The 22,390-nt window shown below is 41.0% G+C and overlaps 1 protein-coding gene and 1 long non-coding RNA gene across 4 annotated transcripts in view; one reads left to right on the top strand and one right to left on the bottom strand.

Moving 5' to 3' along the window:
- Positions 1 to 22,390, bottom strand: part of LOC148901795 (disks large homolog 3-like) — a 72,728-nt gene that overhangs the window by 14,528 nt on the left and 35,810 nt on the right. For 2 of the 3 annotated variants that reach the window (XM_088989825.1, XM_088989826.1), the window contains exons 9-11: positions 10,771 to 10,927; positions 10,121 to 10,223; positions 136 to 250 (exon numbers count right to left, since the gene is read on the bottom strand). In XM_088989825.1, coding sequence (XP_088845951.1) covers positions 136 to 250; positions 10,121 to 10,223; positions 10,771 to 10,927 — 375 coding nt within the window. Of the gene's footprint in view, positions 1 to 135; positions 251 to 10,120; positions 10,224 to 10,770; positions 10,928 to 20,833; positions 20,960 to 22,390 lie in introns of all 3 variants that reach the window. The other variant, XM_088989824.1, reaches the window with a different exon arrangement.
- On the top strand, positions 15,788 to 22,233 carry LOC148901796 (uncharacterized). The gene is made up of 3 exons (XR_016114183.1): positions 15,788 to 15,920; positions 17,464 to 17,520; positions 20,331 to 22,233. It is a non-coding gene; the product is annotated as an uncharacterized LOC148901796 (long non-coding RNA).

The raw sequence follows: 22,390 nt of genomic DNA, 5'->3' as shown, positions 1-22,390 counted from the left end.
TCCTCTTTTGACATCACGTGATTGCCCCCAGGTCACACCCCCCAGCTCCCACACACTGCCCGTGATTCGAACACTAATACTAGATTAGGCTTATTTTGTATTTTGCCGAGATTGAGATTGCATTCTCCATTTTACCTGACGTAGAGGGATCGTTTCTCACTGGTGCGCAGGGAGCCGGATCCTGAGCTCATGCTGCTGTTCATCATTTGCTCCCTCAGGTCGTGGATTTTGGACTCAAAGCGGCTGTACTCTATCATGGAGTAGAAGGGGAGTGGGGGGAACTCGGTTAAAAAGTGGACAAATGTAGCTGAAAATCACAGAGAAGAAGCTACTCTAACAGGATAGAATAAAAAAACGTGTTGCAAGTAATAGGCACAAAGAAAAAATAAACAAAAATTGCACACCAAGACGAAACTGTCCAGAGTTGTGAATGTGAAGGATTAAATGAATGACTGGCGACCAGTCTCAGGAGCGAACCCCCCAAAGTCAGATGGGATAGGCCCCAGTTATCCACAACCGCTCAAGATGACAGTGGCTACAGAAAATAGCATTCAGAAAAAAAAGGTTGTAATAATCAATTGTGATATGAAGAGGCTATAAATTCTGTGTTTTGTGGTTGGTTTCACTGGGAATTGCGTCTCGGGATGGAACTGAAAATGAATAGAGGAAAATTGAATGAAACCTTGCATTGATTAATGAGTCCCGGAAGGGATGGTTTATCACAGATCTGGCTAAAGCATACGCCGATGTCCCATAACAGGTCATTAATTACACAAATTGTACAAATTAATGAAGTTCAACGGAGGTGGGGGATGGAGGTGGGAGATGCGGCAATGTAGCATGAGTTCGTGGTAGACGAAGGCACTGTGGGTTATGTTGTTTGGGGACACCAATCTACACCGCATTATAAGCATGCAGAAAAATTTCACGCCCTTTACGTGGTCTCAGTGATTATGTCACTACTGAAAGGATAACTGTGTTGGATTTTATGGTTGTTATTTCTGGACTTTTCCCCCCAAAAAATTGGTACCCTAAAAACAACATGTAAAAACAAATAAATATAAATGAAAATCAATTAAAATGCCCGAATCCACAGCAAACATTGAGGCAAGTACATTTTTATTTGTTGAATTCATCATGATGACATTTTGAGATAGTGAACAATGTGTAATGAACTAGTTTGCTCAGCAGTGTGAAAATTTTAGTTTTTCAACTAAATATTGAAGACATTGTTGGCAAAAAGCATTCCTCACACCAATACCAACGGTATTTCCGATTTAAAACTATATTCATGGAGGACATCGTCATGCTCCAATCTCGGGTTACATCGCCGCTGTGTATAAAACACGCCCGGTAGGAGTCGAGCTTCCATTATAATCATAAACAGCCGCCAACGCTTCCTGTAGCGCTCAAAGTCCAGACTGCAGCCAGGCAGCAGACAGGTAGCCTCGAAAAAGCAAACATACACGCATGTGAGGATGACCTCACCGGAGTTACTCACACTCTTGAGCAGGTGCAAAAACAAAATGGAGGTCATCCTCCGTGTTGAAACCTGAAGGGTGATATAAGACAAACCTCCCCCGAGGGGCTGCTGCTATTGTCACCCTGGTCTGAGCAACAGGAGGCACCAAGGTGAAGTAACCAGACACCAGCCGACTGCCACAGCCCAGGAAACGCATTGTGGACGGGGAGAGAGGGGGGGGGGGGGGGCTCAGGCTGTTCCACTTGCAGTGGCAGTAAGTGGCGAAATACAACTGTGCTTTAACACTTGCAAAAGTGAATTAGAGAAAATTGATCAAAAAAGAGCAAAAAAACTGAATTTTGCCATCCTTAATTGAGAAGCATCAAATTGTTTACCAACATGAAAGTTATTTATTGTTATTTTTTTTTTTGGGGGGGGGGGGGGTGGCGAAAGGAACGTTTGACGATGTACTTCAGCACACAGCACAAGTCGCCTCTCCGCCACGATAAAACACAATGTGTACTTCTGTTTGCATCTGCGATTATCTGGTGCAATTGCGATATGCAGTAAAGTCTCAAGTAAAAGCCAAAACGTGGAGTGGGGCTTCACACATAATTTTTGTGGCTCTAACATGAAGTTGTGTGTAGAGATTAGAATGACGCTCAATGAAATAGCATCCATTTTACAGGTGGTTTCTGAAGCAATTTGATTGACAGTTGAGAGGGTCCTGGTTTCAGCACACCCTGCGGATGTGTTTGTGAGGTTTTTCTTGTTTTAATGAAACCCTACTTTGTAGACATGGTAATTATTTAATCACTTGTTATTGGCAGGTGTGTCAAATTTACACGACAAACTAAAGTTTCACATTGTTTAAAATGCATTGCGTCATGTGTGATCTTAAAAATTCAGTTTGCGGTATTCAAAATTTTACTTCGAATCTTGAAGAAAAAAATTACATAAAAGCTTTACATCTTATCCCTTTTCTCTTCTGGCTGCCGGCCTGCCCTAATACAGTAAAGTCTCGTTATATCGATATTCAAGGGAGTCCGAAAAAATATCGATATAACCGGGACTATCGATATATCCGACCCTGTTTGCATGTAATTTTCTCTGTGCGTGCATAAAAATAGTATCGATATAACCGGGACTATCGATATATCCGATATCGATATAACGAGACTTTACTGTACATCCATCCATCTTCTTTTTAAAATTATCCTTAAGCACAGCGTTGTAATACTTTTTCCACCATGGTGAAGCCTGGAGAGGAAGGGGGGGAGGGCCAAGAAAGAGAGAATCTAAATGGCAACGCGCAACCTGGAGGCTGGCTAAACGCCGCCCCGCATTCCCCGCCTCCCTCAGCCATTCATCTGTGGACATTCAAGCGGAGCAGGAAGAACAGTGAGCCGCAATCAACGCGCACACTCCCCAGGGGAGTTTGGGAAGGGACTGCTCGGATCCCGACTATAAATGGCTGCCAAGCCTCGGCGACTAATGACATCACAATAAAAGCTTTTCTCTGTATAACACATCACAAGATCTGCGCAGTTCAGTTAAACAGAAAAGGATCTCTTTTGAAGAACGGAGGGGCGGGGTGCGGTGAGGGGGACAAATGGCAACATTCTGCATTTGAAAGCCGGCTGAGATGGCAAAGCGACGGCACACCTGTTAAACGCGCTTTTACAGGTAGTTCTTTTGGTGGCCCGCAATAAACAGGAAGAGTCGTGGAAACAAATGTTCCTCTCCACTCCTCTCTCCACCCGGCCTTTTGTGTAAAAATAACAACCTGAAACTCAAAGAGCAGTCCAAACTCGAACGGGCTGTACTCGAAAGCACTTGTTATATACAGAGCCACTTCTTGACTTATTCTACATTATGTGAAGTGTCTTCAGAGGGGTTTATTTCATCCAATGGAGACACACTACATCTCATAACTGGTTGCAAATGTTCATTTGAGGACCGCATTGTGATCATCTCGGGTTCATTTTATATTTCGATTTTATATAGTGGGTTAAAGAAAACACTTATATGTAAAGAATACAGCTTTTGAAAAATCACTCTCCCTGCTAAAGGCCAGAAAAGGTCGCCCGACACACATGCTCGGACTCGGGGGATGGCGAAGGAAAAAAGCAGCACCGTACAGTACTACAGGAGACGGTATCTGCACTGTATCTACTGTATTAAGTGCAGTCATGCTCAATACGGTGCTGTGTGAGTGTGTGACATGCTGGCTGGCCAAAATTGTAGTACGCATTGCCGGCTGCTTGCGTGTTGCGGTGCCAGGCGTGAAATTAAAAAAAGGGTCTGGAGGTCGTGGTCATAAATCGCGCCGGTCGTAACTCGGACGTTACCTGTACTATATTGTTTGAGCGTTGGGGAAAATATTATTTTAATGTAGTTGTTTTGCATGTACAATATAAAAAAATCACTCACTTTGTTGTAATTATTGATGACATTTGTTCGATAATGTTCAGGGTGGGGGGGCATCAAACAAAGAAAAAAAGGTCAAATGACAGAAAGTTTTGGCTTGTAATAACTGATTCATTTGAAACTGGTAACTGGCTCATGACAACTGGATTTAAAGTCCCCCAATTACCTAATTTGATGATAGTCAAATTCAAATATTTCCCCATCGAGTTACAAAATTAAAAGACCCCATGAGGCAACATCAAATCCGTTGGTGGTTTGCGTTTAGTAACACTGAAAACATTGGAAAGCATCAAAGCCTCCTAACGTGCTTAAGCAAAATGTCTTTGACCTGACTACAAATAACACTAATGAAAGCAACAACAAAAAATTAGCATTGTTCAGCAAATAGCTCTCTGACAAGAAATTGTGATTTTTGTAATAGCCCTTTTGTTTTGGTTACGCTGCCCCGTCCAATGACACCCATGCAGATTAATCTAATTACGGCGACTCAGTGACAGCTCCTGATTTCAGTCACAAGGCCACGGCCCTGAAGGGCAACACACAAATACCACAGCGCGGACAGGAATGACACTTTATAATACCGGTTAATTTCTTCTCATTCCTTTATTTTGACTAAATCCAGTAGTGTTTGTCTTGATTACATTTTTGACAGGAGTTGAGGGCAGATTAATGGAATTGCAATTACTTTTTTATGGAGAATTTATCTTAAGTATGTGACTAAATTATTCTAAATTGCTCGAGGAACAAACTAAACTCAAATTTAAGTCGGTCCCACTATTTTCACATCTGTGGTGCTGATTGATTCGAGTAGGTCAAAAAACATTTTTTACTGATACAGGAATCCACACATGATCGATTAACTGTGCCGATTTCAAAGTTAAACATTTTAACCCAGGAACTGACTGAGTGGAATTAAAAAAAAACTTCCAGTGACAACTGTGAAACGTTCCTGATAACAGAACTATATTTCGTGATTTCAACTTTTGATTTTTCAAATTCAGTTCTCATGGAAGTCCACCTGGAACTGACTGGAAGATCAAGAGGAGTTAAGATCATACTGAATCAGAATCAGAAAACCTTTATTCGTCCCACAATGGGGAAATTTGGAGTCCACAGTAGCAATTTGAAAGGGGATGGGGTGGGGGGGATGAAAGGATAGAAAGCAAGATATTCTAAGCATAACAAAATAAAAAAGTCAACTGTATACTGTGCAAATGTAGATGTGCAAAACTGTTTAATATAGTACAAGTAACAAGTAACATAGTGCAAGTATGAAGACAGCAGAACGACATTGAAATTAGTTAGGGGTTTAAAAAAAGTAAATAAATTGTCTGAATTAAAAAAAACAGTTAAGAGAAAATACCAGATTGTTTTATTAACTACATCATTTGAAATGACCAAGAATGAAGCTTGAATTCAAGAAAAAAATAAACGCAGTTGAGTAGCACCCATTTCATGGAGCTGTCATTTCTTCGGCTTTATGTCGAAAGGCTTTTTATTTTGTAATAATAAGGGAGCTTCAGGTACATCGCAACTCAAGAAAAGTGGAAAAAAAATACTAAGCGGTCATGGTACTGTAATGACGTGGGCAAGGAGAGCGAACTAATTACATTTTTAAAAGTCCACTAAGACATTCCCACTCGCAGAAACAGCCTGTTTATGGGAAGAGAATAAAATGTTCGCAATAATACGATGCATTTCATTATATTTCCTCGAGTCTCAATTGCCACACTTCCCATGGAAGTTTCCGTTTTGGAATATTCTCCATTAAAAATTACCTCAAAACCTGACAGGAAATGTCGCATCCCCAAAAATCCCAATACCCCGCGCTTCAGGCAATGTGACACGGTTGTTGTAATCCATCGCCATAATCATCTGATCGCGGACGTGTTCCTGATGGTTTGTCCAGAGAGCGTATCCGAGCAGCATGGAATCTACGGGTGATCTAAAGTGCATCGATTATTCACGAGCACGCCACAAAAATGCTGCGAGGAGAAACATGAGGCCCCTTTATTCCAGCTCAGACTTTTAAAGCACTTCACACTCTCACACGCGCACACACAAAGAGCTACCGTAGCTTACATTTTAGCAGAGGCAAACCCAATGGGAGTCGTACGAGATAGCTAATAGAAACTGGGACTGTGCTGAAGCTGCGTGTCCTCATTAGTCGTGCAACTTTTTCACATTTTATTTGGAGGTGAAGGGGGTGGGGCGTGGGGGGGCACGGCGGCTCTTCTTTTGATCCACTTACGCAATATGTCCGGCATATACGAGTAATAGGAGAGTGTTCTGTCTGTAGGGAGTGAATCCCACATATACACCGGCCCCATTCAACCATGACCTTGTTCAACGTTTCACCAAATAACGACAGCGACCTCATTCATTCATCATAAACTTACCGATTTTGGGTTCTATTGTCCGAAAATACAATAAAATGAGGCCTAAAACCTGGGTGGAATGGAGGGAGTAAGGGGTGACAGAGAAGTAAGCCGAATTCAGCTTGGGTTGTTTGTGGTTCAGTGTATGTTGCTTTTACACACTCATAATAATCAGAGGTCTCATTATTGCTTAACTTTTGCCGTTGAAACAGGTTGAAAAGGGAACATGCATGCACCAAGTGTCTGAAAGAATATTAAAATTTTGCAAATATATTATATTTATATTATATTTATATATAATATTTGATAATACAGTTAACTTATACTTAATATAGTAATAGATTTGAACTTAATATGGTAATCGATTAGTGATGGCTTGCAAAAAAAATTGCTTGTACTTGTAAGTCAAGACCCCAGTAGAGACAAATTTCCACTCTTTTTGGAACGCAAGTGTGCTGACTTTGCACAAACAGGCTAGTCGCATTTCCTCATATTTCCATCAAGTCAATATTTTAGTCTCACAACACGCCTTCCGCAAGTCAATCAAAGCACATATTAACTCATATTTACTCCCCACTTCCTGTGCAGACTGTGTTTGGTATAGCGCACAAAGGTGGTGGGTGAACTGGTTTCTCCCGTGCCAAAACCCAAAAGGAACACACTCGCATACCAGCCTGGGATGCCAGAGTGTTACTCGGGAGAAGCCTGGGGTCACTGGAGGGGTTGCAGGAAGTCAATCATTAGCAAGCACTTGTCCTGCATGTTTGTTGGACGTGGTTAAATATTGTACAGAGATAACTGGCCTTCAGCAGGGGAAAGCGGGTCAACTTTGGTGGATGTAGACTAACTACAAAACTAAAGTGGGGCTGCCGTACAGTATTACAGTCAACGCTCACCCGTTTGTCAAGTTTTTGGTTGAACATGACTAAAATTGTGTAACGCCCCAATTGCCCTGCTCCTCTGAAGGCCTGAAGATTGATGTTTCAGGGGCAGTTAAACCTCCCGGAGACGCTCACAGGACAAACAATTTAGGAGATAATGACAAAAAAGTACCCAATTTTAAATTATTAGTACAACACGTACACAAGTTTTAGGAAAAATGAGGGGGGCTACTGGTTGAACGTGTGCAGTTGAATTGATGAGTGCTCACAATATCTTTGTCCTGTCCTTGTGGCATGCTGGAAACACGCACCCAAAAACAAGAAAAACTAGAAAGTAAACATGTCATACTTTGTTATCACAAAGCCGATGTCATGACAACACATCTGGTGTGTTTGCATTTGTCAGCATTACAGAATGCGGCAATTAAATGTTCATGCAAAAACCTTAAAGCCTGCGTGTGGTCCTTATTTTCGTCCAAACTAATATAACAACTTCGGGATGCTGGTTTGTCAACTACACACTTCTAGCGAGGAAGTACTTTGCACAAAGAGACATCTAGGACCACTTAGAAGGTTGATGGTATTAGTTAACAAACAACACTCTTCACTTGGAGCATGTAGATTGTCAACAAAAGCAGTTTCCCCTTACATGCAACTTTTAGTGCCCCAATTATCCTGTCAAAGTTTTTCTAGTATAGGGAAATGCTTTCTACTATATGACCTTTCTGGACATTGATAGAACATGTTGGCAATTATTATTGAGGCAAAAGGAACTGAGACTCTGGGAAACGGCAAGTATGTGACACTTACCCAATATGCCCAATTGTTGGTGTTACGACTGCAATACAGTTGTTCACTTGTAAGGTGTAACGGCATATGTGTAGGCTAAAAATTCCATTAGTATTGGGAATAATACTCCTTGTAAGACAGTCGTTCTAACAGTGATCTGAATGTATTTATTAATTCGGCCAAAGGGCATACGAGTGTATGGACCACCGACAAGACACAAAGGATATAGCATACATGTTCAAACGGCTCTCCATACACATCTGTTCGACCACACCTGTGCGTCCCCACCTTAAGCCACGGAGTTACATAAGAGCCGCATACGAGTGACTTTTAGCAGCACAACAATGCACCCCACCGTGCCCGACTAAACGATACCAGTTAATCCAGCCTCAACTGTGTCGACTAACAAACGACCTTAAAAATGATTACAATCCGAATCTAAATGCTTTAATCATAAACAAGTGACAAACATGAATACACCGGCGTGGGTTAACCGAGGAATTGTATGATCATGAACAATATAGCACATTGGCATATTAAAAAGATATGCTAAAATAGGGCTAATGTGCTACATTTACGTGTTTTAGTGGTAAATACTATAACCTCTACTGGCCAAGGAAGTGAAGACAGTACAGGTTAGAGGTATATAGAATACCGGGCTCCCGAAATAAACTTGTTAAACGCATCTACAAGCACAGCACACTTTTACTGCCCCGCCTTCCGGGTGTTAAAACGTCGCGTCACCTCACCTCGAAAGAACGGACGTTTGTCTGTTCTCCGCCGATGTTTTATCGGGTCTTCAGCCGGCCATGAGCGACTTCGCGCGGCTTGAGCTGGGCTACTGCTGTGCACTATTTAGTGCCCATCCCCCATTCCCTCAACGGTGCTGCCAGTCCGATTAAACTTGGCCTATTTCCACCACTTTTCTTTCTTCCCGCTTTGTCAGATAAAGTTTCCCTCCGTGTGGTTTTTTCCTTTTCTCGAAGCGGTCTGCCCTGCTGTGCTTGTTCACGGGGGAACCAGACGATACTGAGAGCGGGGAAAGGGGCGGTCAACCGCGGTCGATTTGCCCGCCTTACACCAGGCTAACCCGGCTGCATGCTAGCCGTGGCACCGCCCCCTCTCACACTCAATATTCGTCCGCGAGAGCCTATTGGGAGCTCGTCAAGGCGGGGACTAGCGCACTTCCGCGGCCAAACCAGGTATCGTATGGATATACAGTACACAAATTGTATGATTCGATTGCTGAAAGCTGAAAATTGCACTCGTGAGTAAAAATATTGCTACCATGCCCTAATACTCTTTTTCACTACTGTGTTGCAATGTCATGTTTGTGAGCACAAAGTATTTTATTCTGTTCGGTTCTGTCAATCATTCTGCCTTGGCCGTAAAAAAATGGAATGATTTCTGCTCCACTAGTGGAGGGTCTTTTCTTTTTGGCTTTTCCCTTCAAGGGGTCGCCACAGCGAATCGGTGTCCTCCATCTTCAGAGGTTTGATTCGCATGAACGTGTGACGTTACGACGTAATATCTGATATGTAATGTCCCCAACGTATACCATATTCAGTGTAACACGGAAAAGAGATTTAAATAGAGCACACCATAGGGCCATATTGTCCGTTAAGCGTTGCCACCATATTGAATGTGGAAAGTGGCGCGATCGTTCAAGAGACCTCATTCATTTGCTAAATGGAGATGTTGCAGACAAATTAAGATGTCGTTTGAATAATGGGTTTGCTGATTTTGTAGGTGATACTACAGTATGACGTCATGTAAGTGTATAATAAATTGTGAAGAAACCCACATTTCACACTAAGTACATTTGTGAGAAAATGAAGCTGATTCATTAGTAAAATGAATCATTCGTTTTGTTTATGTTTGTGCTTTTTGTGACATTTATTATGTGGTGTCCCATGACATTTTTCAGAATTTACACGAAAGGGTCCATGTAACACAATTGGCATACACACCGAGGCTGCATAAAAATAGACACACACTGAAAAAAAAGCATGCGATCAGATATCGTCATATTTAAAATACATACTTTTGCGCAACAAATATCTGGGAAGCATTCCACTCTGGCCAACATGAGATTTAACCACCCATTCATTTCTATATTTTGCCCTGCATTGCCCTTTTTGTATTCCAGTGATGTGTAAACTGAAGATCTCAAGGCTTACCTTCAGGTCTGTATTGAGCAATGATGGTGACAGTCTGTCCTGCTCTTTTGAGGGCGGCCGCCGCTTGCTCATGCGTGGCGTTCCTTAGATTCACGCCGTTCACCTGTGACCAAAACAAAAACCTCAATCGATCATTTGAATCAATTCAATTTAAGAGCATTTTGTTGTGATTAAGAGAAAAAGTAAATCGCAATTCTGTGTGTAAATCAAATATTTTTTTTGTTGCAGCCATTTTTAGTACGTTCTCAAACTTTTACATTACTTTTAAGTACAAAGTTGAATCAATACTACTTTTGTGAATGGCAGTAACTGTTCCAGACGCCTCTAGAAATAAAATATGAATGTTATTTAATGGAATAAAAAACTAAATTTCCAAAACACTCCACTGTTTTTCTTCAAATGTCAGCTGCTAGATGTGATCCCATCCGTGAAGTTTCTCATCATTCTTTAGCATGAAGCTACATGGATGTTTTGTCAGTCAACCCCACAGCATTCGTACCTCAAATCACTCAAAAAACTCATGCTTGTATCTCAAGGCCACACTGTACCTCTATTCCTACTAAATTACAGAGTGTCAGTCATGCGCTTGGTTATGAGTTGTTTTGATCATGACTGGGACAAATACAAAGCTCCCGTGTGGATTTACTCACAGACAGAATACGATCGCCTCTCCTCAGTTCGCCGCTCAGGTCAGCCGGCCCCCCGGCCAGAATGAAGGAGACAAAGATGCCCTCACCATCCTCCCCGCCCACGATGTTGAAGCCCAGCCCAGTGGAGCCCTTGTGCAGCAACACCTTTCTCGGCTCCCTGCCAACACAAAAATGAGAGGAGCCACAGTGTCAGCAGGTCTGATAAGATAAAATGTGAAAAATGACTGAAAATGAAAACAAACAAGGGTCTCCCTGACAGCCACGTATAATTTTACAATATGAGTTCCCATAATGGAGGAATTAAAAAAACAACAACAAAATAAGATACATGATCCAGGCGGCACGGTGCTCAACATTTAGCACATCCGCCTCACAGTGCAGGATTTGATTGCACCTAATTCATTTCTTTGTGTTTTCATTAGGTGAAAAATGTTCAGTGGAGAATGGAGTAAAACAAGCTTTTGATATATTTAGTACATCGCAAATTTTAAATATAGTGGGTGACCATTTTGTGTTTGGGAGCCTTTTCCTGAGCATCTTCATCTTTATTAAGTTCATAGAGTTGCTTGTTCTGTAGCCACAAGAGGACACAAGCCAGTGTTTTATTGTGCCGGTCCCAAGCCCAGATAAATACAGGTTGTGTCAGGAAGGGCATCCGACGTAAAAGCTTGGCTAAAACAAACATGCGAATCAAACCTCTGAATATCAGAATCAGAAAACCTTCATTCGTCCCACAATGGGGAAATTTGCAGTCCACAGCAGCAATTGAAAAGGGATGGGGTTGGGGTGGGGTGAAAGGATAGAAAACAAGATGTTTTAAGCATAGCCAAGTAAAAATGTCAACTGTATACTGTGCAAATGTAAATGTGCAAAACCGTTTCATAAAAAAACTGTACATAGTGCAAGTATCAAGAAAGGCATATTGATATATGTAGCTGTATTGCATCAACCCATGATTGAGGACACTGATTCGCCGTAGCGACCCCTTGAAGGGAAAAGCCGAAAGGAAAAGAAGTGGGTGCGTCTAGAATATTTCCTCACAAAAAAGGGGTTCACTGTACTGTATATCATTTAAAAAACTGCAACTACAACTTTCTATATTTTGTGTTTCCCTTAAAATACAGTATGTCAGTATAGTTAAAAACCCTGGAAATAATACTTATGCCAGTTAATCATGTTAGAATTAAATGTGAAACATTTCCTATAATACAGTGCGTGACTGTCAAGGCCTGCAAAGCTTTCTCAGCTGGTCTGAAAATATCTGAATCACAGACTGATGATAATTATATTCCATGTTTGTCCATTATTAAATAATTCAAAATTGTCTTTCAGTTTACTTTCATAAAATTTCCCCTGTTGCGCTGCTTCCAGATGTGTGTTTTTGTATTTAAGCATTTAACCAATCACATTTTTTGCCATCATTTGTTACCAGAGTCAGAAATCTACCTGGACGCCTTCACAATGAGTTCTGCGGGTCGTATCGCGTCAAATGTGTCGATCAAACTGTTGCTCTAGCCAATCAGATTTTGAATTGGCAAACCAAAAGGGCTACCAATGCCAGAGTTTTCTCAAACCACGATTGGCCAATCATAGTTTGTGAAAACTGCGCTGACCACAAGCCGCCAGTGACAAGAGCATACTGGCCAGAGCTCGCACACTAACTGTAGTGCGCTGCATAAGCAAGTATATTGTGTTCATTTAATAGCAGTTTTGTCAACCAACAATGGCGGAAAGAGGAGAAGAAATGGATTTGGTTGGGGATTTACTGTTAAAGCCATTTTAAGACGGACTTTTCAAGAAAAAAATAGACATCATTAAGAAAGGTCGCTCATTTATTTCCTGGCTAATGGTACCCTCTAGTGGACTTGTAGTAAATTTATCTGGATTGATTCCGGTGTAGCGCTACTGAAGGCCAAAAGACGAAATCCACGGCCCACCACTGCTGTAATATATCTCAACGTAATTGAGAAAGTCAAGGTTGATCATGTTCCACATTGGAGGTTGCACTCTTGATGTTGGATAACACAGCATTTTTTTCAGGCATACATAACAGCATAAGAAGCCACGCAAGTGCATCAGAGGGATTTTGATCCACTGGCTGGACATACACACACACACACATAACCACCCACTCAAAAATGAACGTACGCCGACAGAATAACACACATCCTGCCCCACAGACCACCGCAATCCCATCAGCACCACTCACTCTCCGCTTTTTCCATTAACCACAATGGCCCGGTTTCCAGAAAGGCTTTTCGAAACAACCTCAATTTTAGGGTGCTTTGGAGCGCCGCTGCTGTCAAACACAAATATTAAGGAGGCCCGTGCAATGCTGGCCTGGCACGCACTGACTTGACTGACGACAATGAAAACAATATACATTTGGGCTCCTTTGTATTTATGCACACGCAAATGTGCATTCCTTCCGGCACAAAAGCACGCCATGGTTCCCATTAGTGGTTTTACTTGCAGTCCACAGGAACAATTTTATCTGCATCACAACTGGCTGGGCTGTACATCACGATTAAGTCCCCTCCCTAGCATTCCACAACTTTAAGAGTCATGCCTGAGAAAACCTTGATTAGCCACTCAAAAACAGATCTGGAGAAAAGAGTACACATTTTGTGTGGAAAAGAAAGCTTACAGGTGGACAGGAAGTCTAACCGAGTACGATGACAGGAGTCAAACTCAGGCATAACCAAACTAAGCATCCCACAATCACAAGGTAGTATCGACAAGAGCAACAACAAATACACGTGGAGAAAGAGGAGACTCAACTCTTTGTTTTGGTAGCTTGTGCCTTGATTTTGTCTCCAAACAATATTTTTCAATGATCAGACAAAATGCTCAAAAAGGGTTGGCAATCGGTTGAACTCTGCTTTGAAAACGGCCATGCCATGAATGAGTTAACAATACACAGTTTGTAGTCGTATTTTAGTTTTCATTATTTTTTAGGGTCGTATTATGGTTTTTATAGTGACAGTTTATAGTTTTGTAGGAAATTGTTTACTGTGTAGCTGTATCATAGTACAGCATAAGGACGAGTGACTGGTTCAGTCAATTTTTTTTCAAAGTAAAAGCGGTTTAAATACTGTTGAGAAGCCAAAATCTGAGGATTGGTACAATTCAAAGTTGAACAATGACTTTCAAACAATTATCTGATTGCTAACTCCTTCACTGCCAGACAATGTGCAAAAATGTGTCAGTGCCACGGTTTTTGTCATTTTCACTCAAATTGCAGGACCCACAGAATATTGAGTTTTAGGACTACATAAACATTCAATACAGCGTTAGAAACCATCGACTCTCTTCTTTCATCAGAAGGAAAAGTTTTTTTCTAGCTTACTTGGTTGTAGAGTTATCTACATTGAAAGTGGGGGCGGCTGTACAAAAGGTAAATGCTGCCCCCTCGTGGGAGGAAAAAACATTGCTAGAAGTCTGGCTGAAGCTTGAAACACACCCCTCTCCCACACAAGAAAAAACAAAACCCAAACAAATTGATCCACGTCATGCTTTTCAATTCCGGAATAAATTCGGGAATGGCAGTGAATGAGTTAATAGAGGTGCGGATGGATGGTGGTGAGAATGGTTATTTAGTTGTTCATTAATCAATAGATGTCAACATGTCTTTCAAGCATAGAATAAAAAATGTAATGTTTTCATTGATTTTTTTTTTTTTATGTTAGCCGTCAAAGACATGATAAGATGAGTCAATTAATATAACAGGTTCCTACAGAACATACTCGCATTAATCCGAATACAATGGGCAAGGAAGAACACGCAATAACAAAAACATTGCATCAGCTCCGCATACGGAGCAGCCAGCCAAACATGACTAATGTGACTTCAGTGCAAAGATACCGACTTAGGACACGTTACCTTCGGATTCCAATCTGACGGCCACTTCTGGCGGAGCATTTTGGAGTCAATCTCCTCCCGAGAGACATAGAGGACGAGACGTTGACGGTGAACATGGCAGTAGTAGCTCGCCTTCTTCCAATCTGGCCTTCCTCTCAGAGGCGCGTCACTTTCACAATCCCTCGACCATATCTCATGACCCGTGTTGCGTGATGGGAACCAGCTCCAAACACACGCTGCCCATCATCATTACAGAGGAGGCTTAACATTTAACCCTCACGCCTGTAACCGAGTGCAGATACTTTGAACAGTACTTAAAAGTCCCCGTAAAGTGAAAATAAATGTGTTGTGAATTTGACTCACCGGAGTGTTAACAACCGTGACAAAATTGATTGAAGCTTTCAAAAAAAAAAAAAGAAAGGGAAACCATTCTCTCTCTTCAAACGCTGCGGGTGTGTTAGATGAATGTGCGACTGAATGCAAACTGTCAATCAAATACCAATACCACGACCTGCAAAAATAGATGCTGCTACTTTGTCAAGCACCATTCCTAATGATGACAATAACCATACATTTGAACTGCAAAAATATACATCTGATTATAGCCTCCGGTGGGTAGAAAATAACCCAACATGTTGCGGGTTTCCATGGTGAAGCACTCGTCCACACACTGACTGTCATCTCAAAAATGCAAAAGAAATTCATCGATCTTTATCATTCTTCTCCTCACTAGATGACAACAATGAAGTGCTCTAAAGCAGCCATGCCATATACAGAGAAGATTTATTTTCGAGAGCTACCTAATTGCACGTCTCGATTGCTGTATGACTGCTGACACAAAGGTGCAAATTGTTACCGTACCGCACTGAAGCTCTGTTAAAAAAACAGTTTCATGATGTAGCGTTACAAGAAAATATTACATGTATGTAATTGTTTGAAAAAAAATGTACTTTTCACCTTACAAACGTTAAATTAGCGAGAATATAATCTTGGCATATGAACTAGTTTTCGGCAAACAAACCAAACCACACGTAGCGCCACGGTGGCTGGCGGACTACTTTTCGGCGGAAGAACACCAAACCACACAGCCGAACAGCGCCACCGTGGCTGCCGGACTACTTTTCCACACACCCTTTCTCTGAGTGCATACGTCGTTTGCTATCGAGTGGATATTTTTGTGTTTTTGGGATGGAAAAAGACCCCACCACAAGCTAGTGTTCAGCCGAAGAGGACACAAAACAAAATTACGGTCGAGCAGAGGAAGGAGGTCATCGAGAAACATGAACGAGGTGTACGTTTGTGTGACTTAGAGTCCCAGTACCAGTATGCTATGTCGACCATTGCTACGTGTGGCAAAGTGTGTTTCTGTGTTGTCTAAGCAACGGTCTCAGGCAGGTTGAAAAACTTCTGTTGATTTGGATTAACGAAAAGCAGCTCGCAGGGCACCGTGTTAGTGAGAATATTATCACAGAGCAAGCACGGCAACTTCACTCGGATATCATCAAGAGGCAACTACATCAATGACCATCACAAATGTAAATAAAACGACTTTATAATACAGTACAGTTTATTACTTTAATTACAATACAATAGCACATTTATTATACATAAAATAAGGTATATTTTGTGTTGTTTTAAGGCTTATTTAGTGGAAAATTATGTTTTATGGGGAGCTGGAAACGGATTATTCTCATTTTTAATAGTTTCCTATGGGAAATTAATGTTTGGAAGACACACTTTTTGCCTTACACACACTTTCTGGGAACCAATGAAGTTCGTAGGCTGAGGTATCACTGTGTACCATATTTCATCAGAAATATCTGAATTCACTTCATTTTAGTCTTTACTCTTTGCAAATGGAGATTCAGTGGACAAAGCAGGTAGAAAGATTCCCAGAAGTCCCTTTGCTAACTGTGTAAACAACGCGAAGTAGTTTGAAGGCCTTGAACATTTTTTGACACTCTGGGATCAACGGTAAACAAGAAGATTGAGGTTCTCTTGGGTAAATAACATACGGTTCATTTTTTAGTTTACTTGTGTGCATGCTAATATGTTGTTTTTCTACTTTCTATCAAAATGTTGCTGATGTAAATTGCGATTGCCATTGTCAGACAAAAAAACCCCATATATTTTCTCCATAGTAACGCGGCATATCCTTCTTTTAATTTGACATTTGACTAATTCACATTTCAGGCTTCTCGCTGTGTCTAAGAATAACGCGTGGTGGCTGATTAACACCTCAGACGAGAACTTGGCTTCATTTGCTGTGATTACTTTCATTTCAGCGCCTCTTTTTTTCCACCTTTTCATCTTTTAACACTCCAAGCGAAAGGTCAAAGTGTTCCTCGTTATCCGTTCATGAATTTTGCCGAGTCAAAGTATTTTGTGTTTGCTCGGATGCGAGGTGCTTAAAGTTACTGATTAGCTCACCCGCTGCCGCAATCTGAATGCTGCTTGTGATTTGGGCCTGAGCAAACATGATAAATAATGAAACTTTTCCCAATGTTACTTGCCTGGGAATGGTCCATCGAACTTACTGGTGTCATTAGAGTTGTATATGCACGGCAGATTTTTTTTCATTTTCTTCCTTCATCAAAATATTGACAAGAACAGCAGACTTGACTAAAGTCTCACTGGAGGTTATTGTTAGGCTAGTCCAGTGATTCCCAACCAGGGTTCAATTGAGCATGTGTAACATAAATCGTGCACAATGTGTTTATTTTATTTTATTTTTACTTGGCCTCGCGTCAACCACTGAAACAGACACTTCTTTGCTATTTTTGTGCTCAATCCTGTTTAATATAGAATTTGTTCGCTCTGTTTGTATTGTAGGTGTTGATGTGTGTTCACGAGCAGTTGTTGCAGTTACTGCAACATTGATGTCTGTTAGTAAGTACATTTATGTTTTTGTTTCTACTTTCATTTGATGCATATGGTTTGTAAAAGCATTGTGGTTTAAAAAATACTTTCTTTTATTGCATTCTCTATTTGTATGGCTGGCTGCTGTGAGTATTAGTATTACTAGTATGGGTATTAGAATGATCATGACATCGATTCTAATTAACATTAGCCCGTCTATGTCATTTTACATGATATGGTAGCATGAAGTGAATTGACTTTCTTCGAACATGTTGGTGTTTATATCCACAATGTTTTTTTTCTCTTTTGTCTTGAGAGGCAGCTTTTCAGTAAACCTGAACTGGTCATGAACAACATGATTTAATCTTTATTTGTGCCAGTCTTCATTTCCTTCAATGGATATGATATTGTAGTCTAGCATTATTATTATTATTATTATTATTATTATTATTATTATTATTATTATTATGGATATTTTTGGTTGCAAGTGATGGAGATTGGTAAAATCATTCACTGCCAAACGATTTGCAAAAATGTATCCACTCCAGTGCCAGGGTTTTTATCATTTTCACTCAAATTCCAGGACCCACAGAATATTGAGTTTTAGAACTACATAAACATTCAATGCGGCGTAAGAAATGTTCGACAGAAAAAAAGAGTTAATTCCTAAGTTATGTGGGTCTGGAGTTATCTGAGCTTGAAATAGGGGCGGCTGTACAAAATATAATGAAATAAAAAGTTCATTTCTAGCTTATTTGGTTCCGGAGTAATATGAGGTGCAAGTGGGGGCGGCTGTACTAAAGGCAAATTCTGCCCCTCTCATGGAGGGAAAAAACATTGTCAGAGGTCTGACCAGCACTTTATCGGCACGCCCATAAGAAAAAACAAAACCCGAACAAATTCGGGAATGGCGTTCCACGTCATATTTTCAATTCCCAAACAAATTCGGGAATGACAGTGAATGAGTTAATATTTGAAGTGTGTAGGAGTAATAATGCTTTTTTTTTTTTTTTTAAAGATTGTCTCTCCACCTTTCACATGTGAGAGGTGGGTCTGGAACATACCACAATAAACAGGACCACACGGTATCAAAAGTGGTCTCCAGACCACAAGAGCTATCGTCCTTTTTAGAGGTGGCACATGTGTGGGCGACGACAACGTCGGATGGTACAAAGATGGGCAGAAGGCCGCTTAAGTTCTGACTCAGTCGTCACAGTCAGCCTGCTCCACTTGTGCGCCTACTGTAGCCGGCGTCTAAAATTAGTCTTCAAGTGCTGAGAGTTGCTGCGGTGGGCTTGGACCGAAGTGTCTGCTGTCCCGGATGGAGCCCGTTGCTCATCTGCTGCATGTCCCCGACCGCCAACCATGGTCAACATGGTGTGCACGCCACACGTGTGCTAAGCATTGAGAGGCCACAAGATGGGAGCAAAGCATGACATTTGTCAAAACGAAACTCCTCAATGTCCTTCAACGTAGTTTTTTTGTATTATGGTGCAAAAAGATGGGACCAAAGCATAACAATTGTCAAAATGGAGCTCCACAACTCATTTCAACAAAGTCATTTGGCATTATGATGTAAAATGATGAGAACAAACACTATTTTTATTGCTTTGGACTCAGCATAAAACAGGAAATGAGTGAGTTTACCAATAAAAAAAATCAAATAAAAAACAGAGGTGAGGTTCCTGACTAGCATACTCCAATTAATTATATCAAGTAACAGATCAACGCAAAGCCTCCCTTTGATATCCTTGATATCCCGTTAATAGTCCATACATAATTTTTTTCCTCACTAGAAGACAATTCACCACAGTAGACAATGACTTGAGTACACGAGTGAAACCACTTTCTTAAAACAATTTTCCCACTACTAGTGCCCGTTTTCGCCTATTACTACGCAATTAAACTTGACTACTGAACCGTTATACAGAACTCATGAGACGACGAGGCACTCAAATGGCTTTCCATAAGTATGTACTTATTCAGTATCCTTGATACCCATTTTTAATTCATTCACTGCCATTCCTGAATTTGTTTGAGTTTTGATTTTTCTTGTTGGTGCCGATGAAGCGCTGGTCAGACCTCTGGCAATGTTCCACGAGGTGGCAGCATTTGCCTTTTGTCCATGTTAGCGCTTTGCTGTATACATCAATATGTATCTATTCTATTGAAATGTGTTCATCCACCCCCATTTCAAACTCATAACTCTAGACCCATATAACTTGGGAATTAACTCTTTTTTTCTGATGAAAGAAGACAGTCTAAGGTTTCTTATGCTGAATTGAATGCTTAAGTAGTCCTAAAACTCAATATTCTGTGATTCCTGCAATTTGAGTGAAAATGACAAAAACCCTGGCACTGGAGTGGACACAGTTTTGTACATTCTCTGGCAGTAAATGATTTAAGGCCTACTTACTTGTGAGCCAAAACAACAAATTGACACGTATCACTTCACTAGAAGCACGAGTGAAGCCTTGTCATTCCACCAGCCCGTTGATTTGTGAAACTAGTGACAAAAAAAGAGTGTAGTAATACATGTACTTAAGCTGCATATAATGACTGAGACTTTTTTGCCTTTTCTTTGGTGGGGGGAGAGGAGGGGGGCTGCTCAAATGTTTTTCCATGCAGACCTACATACTTTGACACATTTTTCATGAAAGCCAACAGGCGCACACTCACACGCACACACAGAAGCAGACGTACAGGGACATCAAGGTTTACGAAAGGATGAAAAATGACTCAATGCAACTTAATAGACGAACATTTGTTGATGTGTTAACGTCGGCACTGCAGATATGAAGTACAATACAGTTGAATATGGTCTCTTCTCCCCCCTTTAGTCGGAAACTTGGCCTGAGATGGAGGCTTTAGGTTTATCAACGCCCCCTGACAGATGGAACGGAGCAGCTTGCGGGAGCGCGAAAACCCTTTCGGCTACATTCCTCCCGCAGAGATGTGCTTGCCAAGAGCGGATACAGCTCAATATTATGAAGAAAAAAAAACGAGACGAAAGGGGAAAAGTTGCTGCTTTTGGAGTGTAGGTTTCATTGTCGCGATCAAAGTCGAGGACCCCTGAAGTCGCACAAATGTGACGCAGCGTTTGTATGATCTCATTTAGCAGACCTCTACTCAGGGGTGTGCGCTTTTGTAAAAACACCTTGAGTCATTTTGCATCACCTCCCCTCCAAAAAACAAAAAATGTAAACCTTGTTGACTAATAGTGTCATCGGACAACACTTTTGCTTTCGCCAACGTAAGTGTGACGTCATGGTGAAAAGGTCTACTGTCTGGTTTTCAGGAGAGGACGGTTAGCTGAGCAAGGCATGACAGACTAGGTTAGTACCTGCCAGAGAGGGGGAGCGGAGCTTGGCACAAGGGTGCAGGGGAAGGACAGAAGCCTCTGCAGAGAGCCTGGGGACCTTTGCCCTCCCCAGGTTTGTGGATGACACTGTAAATTGGCTCAGCTCGGCTGTGGGGGTACAGGAATCACAGTGAACGGGACAAAGTGGAGGACAGGAAAGAAAAGCACGCTGAGCAGAGGTGGGAGTAGGTCAGGCAGGTGCAAAAGTCATCAGTCTCAACGTTTACGTGTTACATTATATTCTACTTGAGTAACTGAGTGACTTTGTTAAGGTCTTTTTTTGTTTGTGAAGGCATAATATAATTTTTCCATTGCCATACATTCTGCTAGCTACTTTATGCATGGATTTGTAAAATTCACCAATGCAAAGTCAGCGCCAGAGACATTTGATTGCATTTCATCAATCAAATGAGGCTAGTCGGTCACATCGCAATGATCTAACATGGAAGCAAGGAAGTTGGGCCACACATGGACGGACTAAAAATTGGAAAATAGGGATGGTTTAATTTTTTTTTTTTTTTTTCAAAGTCAGCTATCAATTCATCAAAACATATCCATCATTTCTTTTTTTCTATAAATACAGGTGATTTCTTACATTATGTGAGATCTCGTCATAGCTCGAGAGTCACGTATCAAATAAGGCGGAAGCTGGCCATGAGCACCAAGAAGCTTAACGGCAGATATCGAAAAGTAAAAAACAAACAAACACGCAGAAGGCAATGAACTGAAACTTGGTATTGATTCAAATTATTATTTGTTATTTGGATTAAGTTATGTTAAATAGAATATGCATAATTTGCATTGTCGAAATTATAAGTGACAAACCAGTCAGTCAACTGAGGCATGTGAATGCAAATTAGAGTTCAACCAAATTACTCGGCTGCGTTTAAGTTTCCTTGCTGTGGAAAAGGGTTGCACGCAACCTGCAAGGTATGTATATATGCTTGGATTTTTTGGGGATACAATCAAACAGATATCAGCATAACTGATGAATGTAGGTCAATCTGTTTAGGTTTAGTATAATGAAATTATGCAGAATATTATTGTCAATTATTTCTTACAGGTGACCCTTTTGTGCTGGTTCACATGTGTAAGCTAACAACGTTTAACAGCTTCTTCCCCCAAGCCATTAACTCTTTGAACTCTTTCAACAGTAGCCAAAATGGAACTGTATAGTGCCACTTAGCAGTTTTTTTGACAACGATACTACTGCAGCGTGTTCTACCGGAAACAAATTCCTTGTGTGTTCTACATACTTGGCAATAAAGATGATTCTGATTCTGATTCTGATTCTGATTATCTCATAGAAAAATGTCCTATTTTTCAAGTGACATTGTTTGGCTTGTTATCGTAATTCACATTTGTTTATTCCTATTTTCATATTTTTAGCTATTTGACATTCATGCACTAAAAATGAAATCCATGACACGGTAGTCCATAAGAAGTTAGCAAAATGTGTTTGAGGTTTTTGTATGGCCTGTCTTAAGACATTTTCGAGCACTACACCCACACACAAAAGCTTTTCTTTCAACAACAAAA

Source organism: Hippocampus bargibanti, linkage group LG02 (assembly GCF_051943395.1).
Source record: "Hippocampus bargibanti isolate YZ-2025 linkage group LG02, ASM5194339v1, whole genome shotgun sequence".
In the NCBI taxonomy this organism is placed as follows: Eukaryota; Metazoa; Chordata; class Actinopteri; order Syngnathiformes; family Syngnathidae; genus Hippocampus; species Hippocampus bargibanti.
This window is presented reverse-complemented; position numbering and strand designations above follow the sequence as displayed.